Raw genomic sequence first — 12806 nt, 5'->3', positions numbered from 1 at the left:
AATGCATATGCTTGTATTTTTGAAAAAAAAAAACAAAGACGTAATACACATTGATTTGACTTAAGTGCAACTGTGTTGACACACGGTCTAATGGCCTTAGTGACCATAAACTCCAAAAGAGCTTTTTGATGTAGGGTAAAGTCCATCTCCACCCCAACCAACACGAGTGACGAAGCCTCACCTCATCTAATGGTCTTATATTGCACTTACCGATTTTAATAAGGTTTCAATATTTGTGTTCTATTCTTTATAGGAACGTTTTTATAGTAAGTACAGCTGGACTTTAGCCTGCGAACTCGAATTTGTGATGGTAGCCAAATTGTCATGGTTAATAATATGAGGCAAACACGAGTTTAAGGAATATATATATTTTTTTTAAAAACACAGTCATGCACAAGTAGCCCTTTTAATTCAAATGTACAAGTGCAAATAAATGTCCTGAACACATCCTGTATAAATGGAATTCATTTTTTTCTCTTATTAGCAAATAATTAATAGAAAATGAGAAGTGATGCAGCAGTCTTAACTTCTCACACTCTCCCAGTATACCTGAGGACTCCAAAGATCCCACCGCCTGAAAGAAGAACATTTATTATCATAGTCTGCTAATAAGTATTGACCTATTTAATATGGCTTTTTTTTTTTTTTACTTCCAGATGCGCTTCTCTTATCAATCTAAATTTTTTCAGAAATTTGGAAATCCCTTAGCTCGCTCACATGTCCTTGAGGAGACAAAGAAAGCATTTCAATTCAAACTGGACTCACCGATAGCAGCCACACCGGCAATAGAACCGATTGTGATGCCCGCGATGGCTCCGTCTGAGAGCCCCTCGGATCCCTCCGGCCCTTTACCCTCAGTGGCGGGGCTAGTCTCTTTTGGTGGCGTAGGTCCAGCCGTTGATGGAGTCGTGCTAGATCCTGGATCTGGAGTGGGTGTTGTCGAGCCCGGACCAGGCGTGGTAGATCCTGGAAGGGTTGTAGCTGGCCCTGTACTGGGTGTAGTTGATTTCGTAGTTGGCCCTGTACTGGGTGTAGGTGGTTTCGTTCCAGGAGCAGGTGTGGCCGTCTGCCCTCTGCACAGCATGGCTGTTGACGCAAATTTGTGGAGCAGTTGTGATTTTTTTTTTTTTTTTCGCTAAGAGTACAGCTCATAGCAATTATTCATTACTTTCATATAATTAGAGAAATAATGGGAGTACTCATGCATGACTCCTGTGGGACGCCACTCATGTCAGTACCGTGTGTTCGCAAGGCCAAGTCCAGTATAGCCCGCTCATAGAAAATGTGTGAGTGAGGCATTGATCCCACGCACAGCTTAATATGTGACTATTATGGAATTCTTGAAAAGGACAAACCCTTTTTTGACAAAACAATCTTGATATTTATAACATGATAAGCTTATGCATTTTTATGATTTGGCTTGAGGAAACGCTACCAAAGTTTGCTTTTGACCTTTCCTTGAAATGGAGGTCATTTTTAACACTTTTGAATGTAAAGATTGGTCAATTTTCTTAAGATTTCTAAAGAAATATTTTTGTATTATCGTACCTGTACAGAGGAGGCATAAGGTCAGGGTGAGGAGATCCGATTTCATCCTGCTCAGAGTCTTGGAGGAAAGAAAACCAAGGAGAAGTCTAGAAGAAAAATTCTGCAGGAGAAGAAACGACACCAGAAAAATCTCTTTCCTATGCAAATTGGTATAATAAACCACAAACAATCACTCGCCAGGTAATTCTGAGATATTTACAACCTGCTGTGGAAAATTAAACCCGAATCTTTTAGTCTATCCGAAATTTCTTCTGCTAGTCAACGATATAAGTTACAGTTGCAGATTCATCAAAATGACAAAACCCTTCCAATGTAGAAGCCATGTGGGTTCTGGCAAAACCCAGAACCCTAAAGCATCCCCAATGGAAGGTTAGCTCACCTGAGATTCTTGGTTTTGACTCCAGGATGACCGTGGTTGCCGCTCTGCGAGGCTCCTTTTATCAATAGCCCCTATCTAGGACTCTCCCCTTATTGAACCGTCATCATGTTACCCAGCCCCCCCACACACACACACACACACACACACAATGCAAATACATTGCCCAACACAAGTGCTATATCTGGATTTTTATGGCTTCCTCATTGGTGCTGTATGTTGTCGCAAGATAACTTTTAAGTTTTCTTTTAAAAAAAGAAGTAAATGGAAACCATTTTGCTGTATCATCTCATCTGAATTGTATTTATGTAATTTTTGTAAAGATATCTCATGTGATTTGTGAGGATATAGATGAAAATCGATGCTAAAAATAATAAAGTAAAAAAAGATGTGGGCGGCTCGGTGGTGCACTGGGTAGCACGTCCGCCTCACAGTTAGGAGGGTGCGGGTTCGATTCCACCTCCGGCCCTCCCTGTGTGGAGTTTGCATGTTCTCCCCGGGCCCGCGTGGGTTTTCTCCGGGCACTCCGGTTTCCTCCCACATCCCAAAAACATGCTTGGTAGGCCGATTGAAGACTCCAAATTGTCCTTAGGTATGAGTGTGAGTGCAAATGGTTGTTTGTCTCTGTGTGCCCTGCGATTGGCTTGCAACCGGTTCAGGGTGTCGCCCGATGACGGCTGGGATAGGCTCCAGCACGCCCGCGGCCCCCGTGGGGCCAAAGCGGTTCGGAAGATGGATGGATGGATGAAAAAAATGTGAACTTGAGTCATTTAAGAACTTGTTTGCTTTACAAGGTGGTCACAGATAAAGCAGACAGAGTTTTGTTTTCCAGTAGTACTGATAACCACACTGGTAAGCTCAAGTTGATGGAGGATGGACCTCTTTCCCCATAAACTATAAAAATGTTGGTTTGTTGAAAATGAAACTGATGGGACACGTTTAGCGGACACTTCATTGAGTAGACTGATCGATCTAATCATTAGATACTTTATTATAGATACTGGGCTAAAGTGAATTTTATTCATTTTGTGTCCAATTATTTTTGATACAGCTCTGTATCAAAAATAATCGGACACAAAATGAATAAAATTCACTTTAGCCCAGTTCATCTAACAAGTGATGAAAGGCAATAAGAAAGCAATAAAGAAATAAATTTACTGCAGTATCTAAGTTTATTGAGGAAGAAGTTGCTATCATAAAAACTGTACAACATATTACTTGCCTGGTGGTTGCTCAATTTTTAAATCAGGTAGTCATGTTTAAAATTTCCAGTACTTTTTCTTATTTATACTTGGTTGTGTTTTGTTATTTTCCAAATGTCATTTATATAATATGAATGTGAAATTTGTGCGTAGTTGATAGTTGTATATTTTTGGTTTCTATTGTTCAATAAGGCCACTTTGCTTATTCCATTTTTAATTTAGATTAATAAAATTGAATGTCTCACTGCACTCTTAAATTAACACACAAAAACAAAAAGCAATTAAAAGCATCATGGGATCTATCATCTATAAACCTGAATATTTTGACTGGCAGATGTAAAACTGAACACACTTGCACATTTTTTACTTTTTATTATTACATTTTATTTTGTAATGTTTTGTGTATCAGTTGAAGTTCTTGTTGAACTTCCCTAGAGATGACTTCAAAGTTGCCTTTGTGCTTTCTGTACTTTGGCGCCATCAGGTGGCCATTTGTCAAAATGCCAAATCACCTCAGCGGAAATGTACCATACTTTTATTCTGAAACCTCGGGAGGAAGCGTGATGTACTTCCGCCCGTTAACTTCACAGTAGCGGTGCTGCTGCTGCTGCGAAGCAAGTAGGAGAACCTCGTCCCGGATGGTGGTGGACTAAAAACTCGCCACCAGCACCACCAGCTCGGGCCAGACGACGGAATGCATCAGCGTGTCATGTGAAGCGTCGTCGATAAGCAGAAGGGTTTAGTCGAGTCGGGATTTTTATTTTCTAAAGCGACGACCCCAAAACAAACACACAACCCCCCCCAAAAACCCGAATCAATATAAAAAAGGGTCAAGATGTTGCAAGTGCTAGCTTGTGGCGCCGTAGTTTTCCCCGGCTTGTTCTTCGCCTTCAGGAAGATCCTGCCTCGAGTGTTCAAGAATTGGAGTGATGCCGACGTGGTGCTCGTTAGCGAAAGGTGAGGGGGGGGGGAACCCTTATGTTGCTAAGTGTGGAGTGTTTTCTTGCTTCATTCATTGCGGGGTTTATGGTTGTTGTTGTTTTTTGGAAAGGGGGGGGTGGTTTGGTCTGCTCTGGTCGCTGTCCAACGAGCGTTCGTTCTCAGCTAGCTTGTTTCTCCTCCATTGTTTTGTGTTCCAACTCGGCGCTGTTTAGGAACGTTGGCTTCCAAGTCTCGTGACCGTATGCGTTCATCGAAAAAAATAGTTATCTCTGTGACGGCTTCTTTGCTTACGTTAAAGACCTGAAAGAGTTAGCCTAGCCCGTGAGTTACGTGGGGTCCCCGGCTGCACCTCACTTATGTAATTCTCATGCAGTACAACTGTTTAAAAAGCTCATAAGGGCAAAAGGAAATAACAAATCCACCCATCCGTTTTCTCTACTGCTTGTCTTCTAACAGAGCTCATTTGTTTTCTTTTCAGCATACAAATACATTTAGTATGGCTCTGAATTAAGTAACCCCCTCCCTCCCTCTCCCTGCTTTAAAGTGGTCATCCAAGTCAATATGAAGCGGATATCTGCAATTGAATCTGAGATTGCCACGATCACGACTTTAAAGAATAATCGTCGAATGACAAGCTCTCATATTGCACACTGGTGCGTGCACTCGAGCGCTCATTGGTCCGCAGTCACCCTGCTTTAATCCTCTTCCGAGCCAAGCCTGGGCTCACTGCTGCTGCTGCTGCTGCTGCTGAGTTAGCTGTGCCCCTGAATAATGCTTCCCTATTTCCACTAATGCTCATCTGACGGGAAACCGCTCTCTCTCTCGCCGAGCGTTCCCGCCGAGGGCCATGTCACGCTGCTTGTTTTATCGGGCGAGAAACAAAATGTTAACCCTGACGTCCTTGCCCTGGAGACATTGTGTACTTTGATGGCCCCAAACGTTTGACCACTTCCCAAGCGGAACAAACCACAAGTGGTTCAGGTTTCATCTTGTGTAATCCTCGGAACACGCAAATGTGGGTCTCCTTGGCATCTCCAGAATACCGCTGGCCTTTACATCTCTGATGGCGCTGTTGTCTAGATTGTTTAACAACCAAAACAAAGAAATTGATATATACATTACATTTGAACGAGACCGTTCATATATAGCGCAGTTTCTCATGAAAATACTTGACCAGCGTTTTATAAATTCTTCCCGTTTCCAAAGATTCTATGTGAAAGTCAGTTATGTGGATTTTCTCGATGGGAATAGCTCGATTGGCTTGATTGTACTCCGATGTACTCTTTGCTTGGCTGCCTTGCCCCCCACACATATTCTGAGTGTGACGGCACGTGAAATAGCAAGCGGCACGCCACGAGTGAACGCCGAGCCGAGGTTTGCGTGGCAGGAAAGAGCGAATTACCCAGCAGGGCGGCGAGGAATTCTTTGCCCTTTTCCTGTTCCCCTCCACTCTCGCTGCTTTGTGGTCACGCTGGCAAGGCAGGGCGGCTGGCGCGCACACAATAAATGGACTGTGCACAAATCTGGTTCTCGTTGAGGGTTAAATGTAAACAAAAGCCTGTTAAGTGTAGGTCGACTTGGGATCAGGTTTGAGGTCTTGGTCGTCGGGCCGTCACGTGACCACAGTGGCGGCGCGCCAATACAGATTATTAGCACGGCAGCTTCAGCTCGCCATATAACAAACTGGCCATTGTTTCAACATCTCGCCATAGTTTTTGGAGTCTGCAGCGAAAAGGTGACAATATTGCTAGGAATGTCTCAAATCTCCTTAGCGCGGCTGCTGTAAGACCCTTCAGAATTTGTCGGCTCTTATCATTTTTGAGTGTCTTTTTTTCCTCCTCAGGTTGGTGTCGTCCATCCATGCCGTCATGGCAACCACAGCAGGAGTGATCGTGGTGTCATCGTGCAGGGGCAACGTCATCGATGACAGGTTGGTTGGTTAGTTAGATGTCGAGTCACGCAACAGCTGCCTGCAACGTGTAACATTAATCGGATTGTTCCGGCTGTCTTTGTGCCAGCTAGCATGTTTGTAAACTTTATGCTCGGCTTGAAGCGGGCAGGCCCTGTTTTTTTTTCTCCTTTTTTAGGAAAGTGTGAATGTAAGGTAATGCTAGCCTGGTAATCCTACTGAGTCAGCGGCCAGACCCGGGCAGTCCCAGTTTCAGGCCTCTAATCTCCACAGGCCCCTCCTCTCTCCTACCCTTGTGGGCTTAATTCCTTCACAGCGCTGCTCAGTTCTGCTGTCCTGTGACGCGCACAAGGCCGGTGTGTGTGTGTTGGGGGGGCTTATCAAACACATGCTCTGCAGTCCGACTACACTTAATACCCTATCACAATCTGTCGCTGCCTCCGGCCTTGGGCATAACACTTTACTCCACATCACAACAACCTCAAAAAAAAAAAAAATAGACCTAAAGGATGATTGTGAAAGATGCATTTGGCTTGAAGATATTGGCAACAGCAGCTTTAGGCTAAGTTGAGCCAAAGCGATAGTGGCATCGGCTCGGCCATTCGAGTCCTACCGAGCCGCGTTGTTTGTTATACCTGACCGCGCTCGGAATCGCCACCCGATGGCCTTAAGAGCAAAAGAACTCCAGCGAAGGTCAGAGGGCAGCGACCCGGCTCTGCCCCTGCGGCTTTACTGTCCGCGTAATTAACCGTGCCCATAGTCAGTCAGCGCTCGTTAGGTCATGGGAACTGTTTATTATGCCGCTTTATGCGCTTATGTAACGTTGTCGCGGCAAGGGCACACGCTCCAACCTCGCCATCAAATGTCAAGTTAGCAGCCAAGCAGCACTCATCCATCCGCAAGCGAGTCCGACTCGTAAAACCGCCGCTGACCTTCCCACAAAGACGTTTCCATTCATATGGAATATGAGGCGAGTGTCCCTAACTCGTTTTCTTTTTCCAGGCACTGGCTGGCCACCCACTTTGTCATCTGGTACGGCGTGCCCTACATGACGTACGACCTCCTGGCCATGTACCTCAGCCACTACCACCGCTTCCGGGTCAAAGGGCACGAGGAGTTCAAGTGCCACTCCCTGACGACGATCAAGGCCTTCGTGCAGCGGGAGTCGCTGCTGGTGCTGCATCACATCGCCCTGCTCACCATCCTGCTGCCGTTCGCGCTGGTGAGCCAAGCGGCCCAATTGTTAACGACATTTTGTTTGCGGAACGCGCCATCGCGCAAATGGTCCACCGGCAGAAATGAATTTGATTCTTGATAAGATTCTTTCGGGGAACAAAAACGCCGCCCTACAATTGTAACGCTCCCGGAGATGGATGCTCTAAGAATGGACAGGAAGTCGCTCCTCCGGAAGAAAAGCGTTGCTATTCAAGTGTGTGAATGCGCTTCCCGCCAAAGCATCAAAGCTCAGGAAAAAAACAAAACACTTGATTGTGACAATCAAATGAGCATTGAGTCAATTTGCGGAGGGAAGCGTGGGGCAGATGGAAACATGCTTGCTTGTCGGAGTGCGAAAAGAAGAGCAGAGCGATCGCATTACGCTACATAATTTAGTTGCAGCTGCAATCGTTCTCTCTTAACTCGTCACCCGTCTGCCAATTCAAACTGGTAAATTCATTTGAAAAATGTCAGGTTTGAAACGTCATAGCACGCTCACAAAAATTCCTTGCCCAGAAAAGGTCCTAGACATTTTTGCTGGACAACATGGCTTCTCGCCGGGTTACCCCGAGTTAAGTCACGCGAGCGAGAGATTTACCGATCGTCGCCTGGCTCGCCTTAAAAGGAGAGCCATATTAAAATAGGTGAGCGTTTCAGTCTCTTTTTGTGAGAGGATTAAGCGTGTCACGCATCTTACTGGCTGGCACACAGGTTAACTAGCGTGCTGGGAAAACAAACACACAGATGGCCAGCATCAATCCGCAAATATCCTTTTCTTCTCCAAGACCGCAGGCAAACTAGCTCATAATTAAAGGCGCCGTGTGAATTTCACCCGTCTTCGAAGGCCTCGGTTGGACTACTTCTGCCTGGGGGGGAGGGTGAGGTAGTCCACCCAGGTAGCTGCGGCGTTAAGTTCCCGGCAGTCTTTTCGTGGGCAGATGACAGAGTAGGCTTATCTTTTATTTATCTGTAGTGAGGTAGCTAGCTGACTAGCTTTTGTCCCTTGTCTCCGTCTCGTCAGATGGCGTCGCCTACCACGCTGGTCAATATTTGAAAAGCGTCTCATGCTTGAGCCATATGGGGGGCTTTATTCAATTCAGTGTTCAGTGTCACTGCTTCAATTGCTTGTGCTGTTCTCCCGATAAGAGGTCAAGCGTGCTCGCTTCAAGAGCCGCGACACAAAACAATAGAAAGCGACGTATATCGCGAGCGGCAACCACCTCCAGAATAATCACTGTTCAGGAGCCCTCAGGTTAAATGGATGATCAAGGACCCATTCAGTTTTAGGACCAGTTAAAGTGAAGTTAGACAATTAGCAGAGGAACACATGCTAATGTTTCAGGGCACAACAGCAAAAAAAAAAAAAACATGTGTTTGTTGTCCGACTTATAGTACAGCTAATTACGTACGTCTAAGCAGTCTGTCTGCATAAAAGCCAGATTGGTTTTTCCGGTATGAAGTCTTGTGTCGATGGCGTTCTAATGGCGCGGGAAAGCTTATAAACTTGAGGAAGTACGACCGTCGTTAGAAAGCGAGCCGTCTTAATGGAGCCCAGATTTATTCGCTGGGATGTCGTGTTAAAGGCTTCAATGGAAAAGAGATTTTAGATGCCATGATGTTGTTTTTTATTATTTTCAATCCCGAATCAAGTGTTTCAGAGATATGTAGTCAATGCTCCCAGAGCTTGTCCTTGGATGCCAGCTGTGTTTATTTTCCACCAAGTAAGCCTATGTTTGCTTTTCCTAACCGGTGTGTGATGCCCTCCCTCTTCTCTACTTTTCTTTCCATTCCTCAGTTCTTCCGTAAGGACCAGGGAGATTTCTTCATCGGCACCTTGTTTCTAACCGAGCTCAGCACGCCCTTTGTCTCCCTGGGCAAGATATTAATTCAGGTGAGGCGGCACGGGCACACCATCTTGTGTCTGCTTTATCTTCTACAAAAGTTTGGAACATGTGGACGGTTGAGTCTGGCTAATATCTGAGCGAGACTATGAACACATCCTAATTTGAAGTGGGAACAAATGTGCTCTCCTCTCCTCCCTCCAGCTGGGCCTGCAGGACGGCTGGCTGCACAAGTACAACGGCGGCATGGTGCTGCTCACCTTCTTCGCGTGCCGCATCGCGCTCTTCCCTTACATGTACTGGGCTTACGGGCGCCACTACGGCATCCCACTCTACGCCGTGCCCTTCCACCTGTCGCTGGCCTCCAACCTGGGCAACTCCTGCATCTTGGCGCCGCAGGTCTACTGGTTCGTCCTGCTTTGCCGAAAGGGCTACCGGCTGTACCAGCGCAGTCGGCAGCCGCCCTCGCCCTCGGTTAAGAAGCAGTGATCTCCGGCCAGCGTCGACACGCATTCTTAACACAACTACTGTACTTCTCCTATCTGAGCGCCCACCATTGTACTGTAGCCCAGGAAGACCGGCGACGTCTAACCCCACCTTGCACAATTTCACCCTTCAAGTTTGGAATCTGCTGCTTACAGCGGACCTCCCTTTCTTTCTCTCAAACAACAACTACTACTGATGTTTGGCATTTCAAGCCTGTTCCAGCCGGCTGTGGATCTTGCCGGTGGTTCACACCACCGGACGAGAAGAAAACCAAACGCGTGATGGACACAATCTTTATCCATTTGCAGTGAAGGTCTGTTACAGTGCGAACGTGCGGTCGCTACGACAAGTATTTATTTGTATCGTTTTCTTTGGAAAGAGTGGCGACTCTGTCGTTGTCTTTCCGCCGACTCACTTTATCAATCTGTGCATCAGTCGTTAGTTTCGTTTCCAATTGGATTTCCAAAAAAGAAAAAAGTGACTCATTTGTTTTTTTTTTGGGAGGTTAATCAAACTTGCACAAAAAATAGAAAAGCTACAGATTGTGGGCTCAGATCAAAAATAAGAAATACAGCAGAAAATGAATAATATATAAAAACTCAGTCGTATAGAAAATGTATGGAAGATACATTAGCTTGTCCAATACGCAATAGTTGAAACAGGATTGAAATATTGCAGGTAATTTGCATTTCTTTCCTCTAAAAATACATAGATCTGAGCCTAAAATTCAGATTGTGGAAAATCTAAATGTATTTTCTAGTTGAATCCAGAGAAGGCAAATTATACACAAGATTTTAATCGCACAGACAAAAGGGGTTTCTTTGAAATGTGATAAGCAGTATTAAGCGAAGATGACTCAATGCTAGCATCCAGGGTATATACAGTATTAGCACTGTATGCTAGGCGTTTCTGTCGTCCATATATTTAGATGAAGAATAATCGATTTTAACGTGAATGATCCACTGGATAGCTAATATTTATGAAGTTTTTGCCCTAAAATAAGCCAAGCCGGTGCCTCAGAAGAGCAATAAGGTGAGCTAGTGTTAGCTGGTTAGTGCAAGCCTCTGGCAAGACTTTGAGGGCTTTATACACTTTCAGGTTTTTAGAGATTTACATGATCACAAATATATCTAACCTTTAAACTACTTGACACAAGCAGAATCTATCATCATTAGCCCCTTTTACCCTAAGCCCACCCTACGTCGCTGTTCTGGAATTGGGGGGGGGAGGGCGATGAAGCCGACTCAGCAATATTTCAATCGGAGCCGAAACAGAGCAATATCCTGCCGGGTTGTGCAGAAAAGGCACATTCTGTTTTGACTCCGATGCGGGTTATCAGCGACTCGTAGCTACCGCTAATCATATCGTAGATTACAACTTTTATTTTCAGAATGCTGCACTGTTTGGTAGTTAACCCACCAATTCACTTGGATTCTGTCGTATACTGTAAAAGCTTTATAGATGACAAACTGACTCAATGGATTAACGGGCTCTGTATTAAACTCCCCCCAGAAAGCTAGAATCTATGCAAAACAACGTTAACGGCGCATGTTTACAAGACCAATGTCAAGTTCATTTGATTTAAGTCTTGCCCTGGTTTGTATCGTTTAGCAATTTGTTGACAGCATTTCCGGTCCTTTTACCACGTTGCATTCCAGGCAAAACATTGCTCTTATTAGTTATTGAATGCCGGTGGATTTGCCGTCGAGTAGCCTTATTTGCCGTAATTCCGATATTTGTTTTGAACAAAGATAATCGCCGATCTTGAGTTTTTCCATACAGCCTTTTGGCAAAGCTTGTCGAAAAGGCCCTCAACCTTTTATTTATGCAACATAGTACAGATATTTGTATACATTAGTCCAAGCGCTGACTTTAAATCACAAATCTGAATAGTGTAACACATATTAATCCTTTCTTGTCGATCGTCTTAAGTTGACCTATCTGCTCAGGGTTTGAAGAAGATAACTTCAGAGGTTGATAGTGTATCATGCCACTGTGACAACACAGATGGGAAACTATCATCACACAGTCTTCTAATTCTTCCTAAAGTCATTCTACTGGTTGGCAAACCAAAGACTGTTGGGCACTTTAGTTCATTCTAGCATGGTAGTAATGTGGAGAACATGCTTATATTTATAGCAATTGTAGCTTTTGTGTAATATCAGTAAACCATCTCTTCAAAAGGCTGCTAACAATACATACAGGTGTTTGGTTTTTTTTTCTTCCTCCCCTGGATCCTCCCATTTATGTCAAAATGAACATGAAAAATGATGTCATTGGCTTTGGGGCAGCTACAGGGCGGCGTGATAGGTGTTAGCTTTAATGAAAATATTCAATAACCTTCAGTAGTGACAAGCTAATTACAAATAAATCACGGTTAGCTGATGCTAGACCAGCTAACGCGGGGCCTATGCTGTGTTGTCAACTATCGACTGATGCTAACATCCTGATTCTGGGGATTGTGATTGTCAAGCCCTTCCATTTTGTCAACTCAGCGCTCGTTCTAACCATCTTAGTCGCCTGCGCGCTTAAATGTTTGCATTGAGTATCTGAGTTTCATGCATTTTAACAATGCAACGGCATTACTGTTTTATGATGTGCATGCAGATGTTCTGAGAAAAATGCACAACTATCAAAGCTGTGATGTGAGGAAAGGGGGATCCGCAGACAGCGAGCCAAAATTGGTTCCCGGTGCCTTGTGAAAAAAAGGAATGAAGTCGGCAGGCGGCATTTACAGGTTGTTGCTTTGTGTTTATCATCACCAGCATATCCTGGATTATGCATACACTTGGCAATCGTTTCAATTGCATATTTTAAAAATATGTGGTATTAACTTTTGACACCTGACCCCGGTTAATTTATTGACAGTTAAGCTACGATTTTAGGATTTTCGATCTATTTGGTGTTTATTTTAATTGATGGAAATGATATACTTACTCAAAGTCTTACATTTGGTTGCTGTGCTCCTGTTGTTTTGACTATTTGTAGCGTTCTCGGAATTAACTTTGTTTCCCAGACACACCCGGGGTCAGTGAACGCACCGCCGGCACAACCTTTTTATCTCTTCCTGCCCCGACGACCCCCTGGTTTATTTTTGATTGCGTTCTAATATTTTCTTTAATTTTCACTGGTCAATGGCAAACTTTGACCTTTTTTGTAGCTTGATATTTTTGGGGACTGGATTGCATTATGAGAAAATGTGAGGAAAAAAAAACAAATGTGAGAGATACCGTTTCAACTTGGGCACCCCTTTAAAAAATCAATAAATTGATTTGATAGTCTTTTGA

At 44.3% G+C, this 12806-nt stretch overlaps 2 protein-coding genes across 2 annotated transcripts; one reads left to right on the top strand and one right to left on the bottom strand.

Annotated features, from left to right (window-relative positions):
• Nucleotides 1–406: 406 nt before the first annotated feature.
• Nucleotides 407–1645, bottom strand: LOC133167667 (uncharacterized). The gene is made up of 3 exons (XM_061298493.1): nt 1549–1645; nt 766–1086; nt 407–574 (listed from the first exon to the last, which is right to left on the bottom strand). The coding sequence occupies exons 1-3, from the start codon at nt 1592–1594 to the stop codon at nt 531–533; spliced, it is 411 nt and encodes a 136-aa protein (XP_061154477.1). The 5' UTR covers nt 1595–1645; the 3' UTR covers nt 407–530.
• Nucleotides 1646–3709: 2064 nt separating this feature from the next.
• On the top strand, nt 3710–12806 carry LOC133168287 (ceramide synthase-like). The gene is made up of 5 exons (XM_061299746.1): nt 3710–4083; nt 5912–5998; nt 6980–7199; nt 8988–9083; nt 9238–12806. Exons 1-5 carry the CDS (start codon nt 3962–3964, stop codon nt 9520–9522), a joined length of 810 nt encoding a protein of 269 aa, XP_061155730.1. The 5' UTR covers nt 3710–3961; the 3' UTR covers nt 9523–12806.

The sequence above is a fragment of the Syngnathus typhle genome, linkage group LG15, assembly GCF_033458585.1.
Source record: "Syngnathus typhle isolate RoL2023-S1 ecotype Sweden linkage group LG15, RoL_Styp_1.0, whole genome shotgun sequence".
Lineage (NCBI taxonomy): Eukaryota > Metazoa > Chordata > Actinopteri > Syngnathiformes > Syngnathidae > Syngnathus > Syngnathus typhle.
This window is presented reverse-complemented; position numbering and strand designations above follow the sequence as displayed.

What these genes read in the sequence shown, in the direction of transcription:
- LOC133167667 (XM_061298493.1), bottom strand. Translation starts at nt 1,594, where the DNA reads ATGAAATCGGATCTCCTCACCCTGACCTTATGCCTCCTCTGTACAG. An exon ending in CTTATGCCTCCTCTGTACAG is followed by an intron (nt 1,087 to 1,548) that starts GTACGATAATAC and finishes TTGCGTCAACAG; the next exon opens with CCATGCTGTGCAGAGGGCAG. An exon ending in TGCCGGTGTGGCTGCTATCG is followed by an intron (nt 575 to 765) that starts GTGAGTCCAGTT and finishes TTCTTCTTTCAG; the next exon opens with GCGGTGGGATCTTTGGAGTC.
- LOC133168287 (XM_061299746.1), top strand. Translation starts at nt 3,962, where the DNA reads ATGTTGCAAGTGCTAGCTTGTGGCGCCGTAGTTTTCCCCGGCTTGTTC. An exon ending in TCCTGCTGCCGTTCGCGCTG is followed by an intron (nt 7,200 to 8,987) that starts GTGAGCCAAGCG and finishes TCCATTCCTCAG; the next exon opens with TTCTTCCGTAAGGACCAGGG. An exon ending in TGGGCAAGATATTAATTCAG is followed by an intron (nt 9,084 to 9,237) that starts GTGAGGCGGCAC and finishes TCCTCCCTCCAG; the next exon opens with CTGGGCCTGCAGGACGGCTG.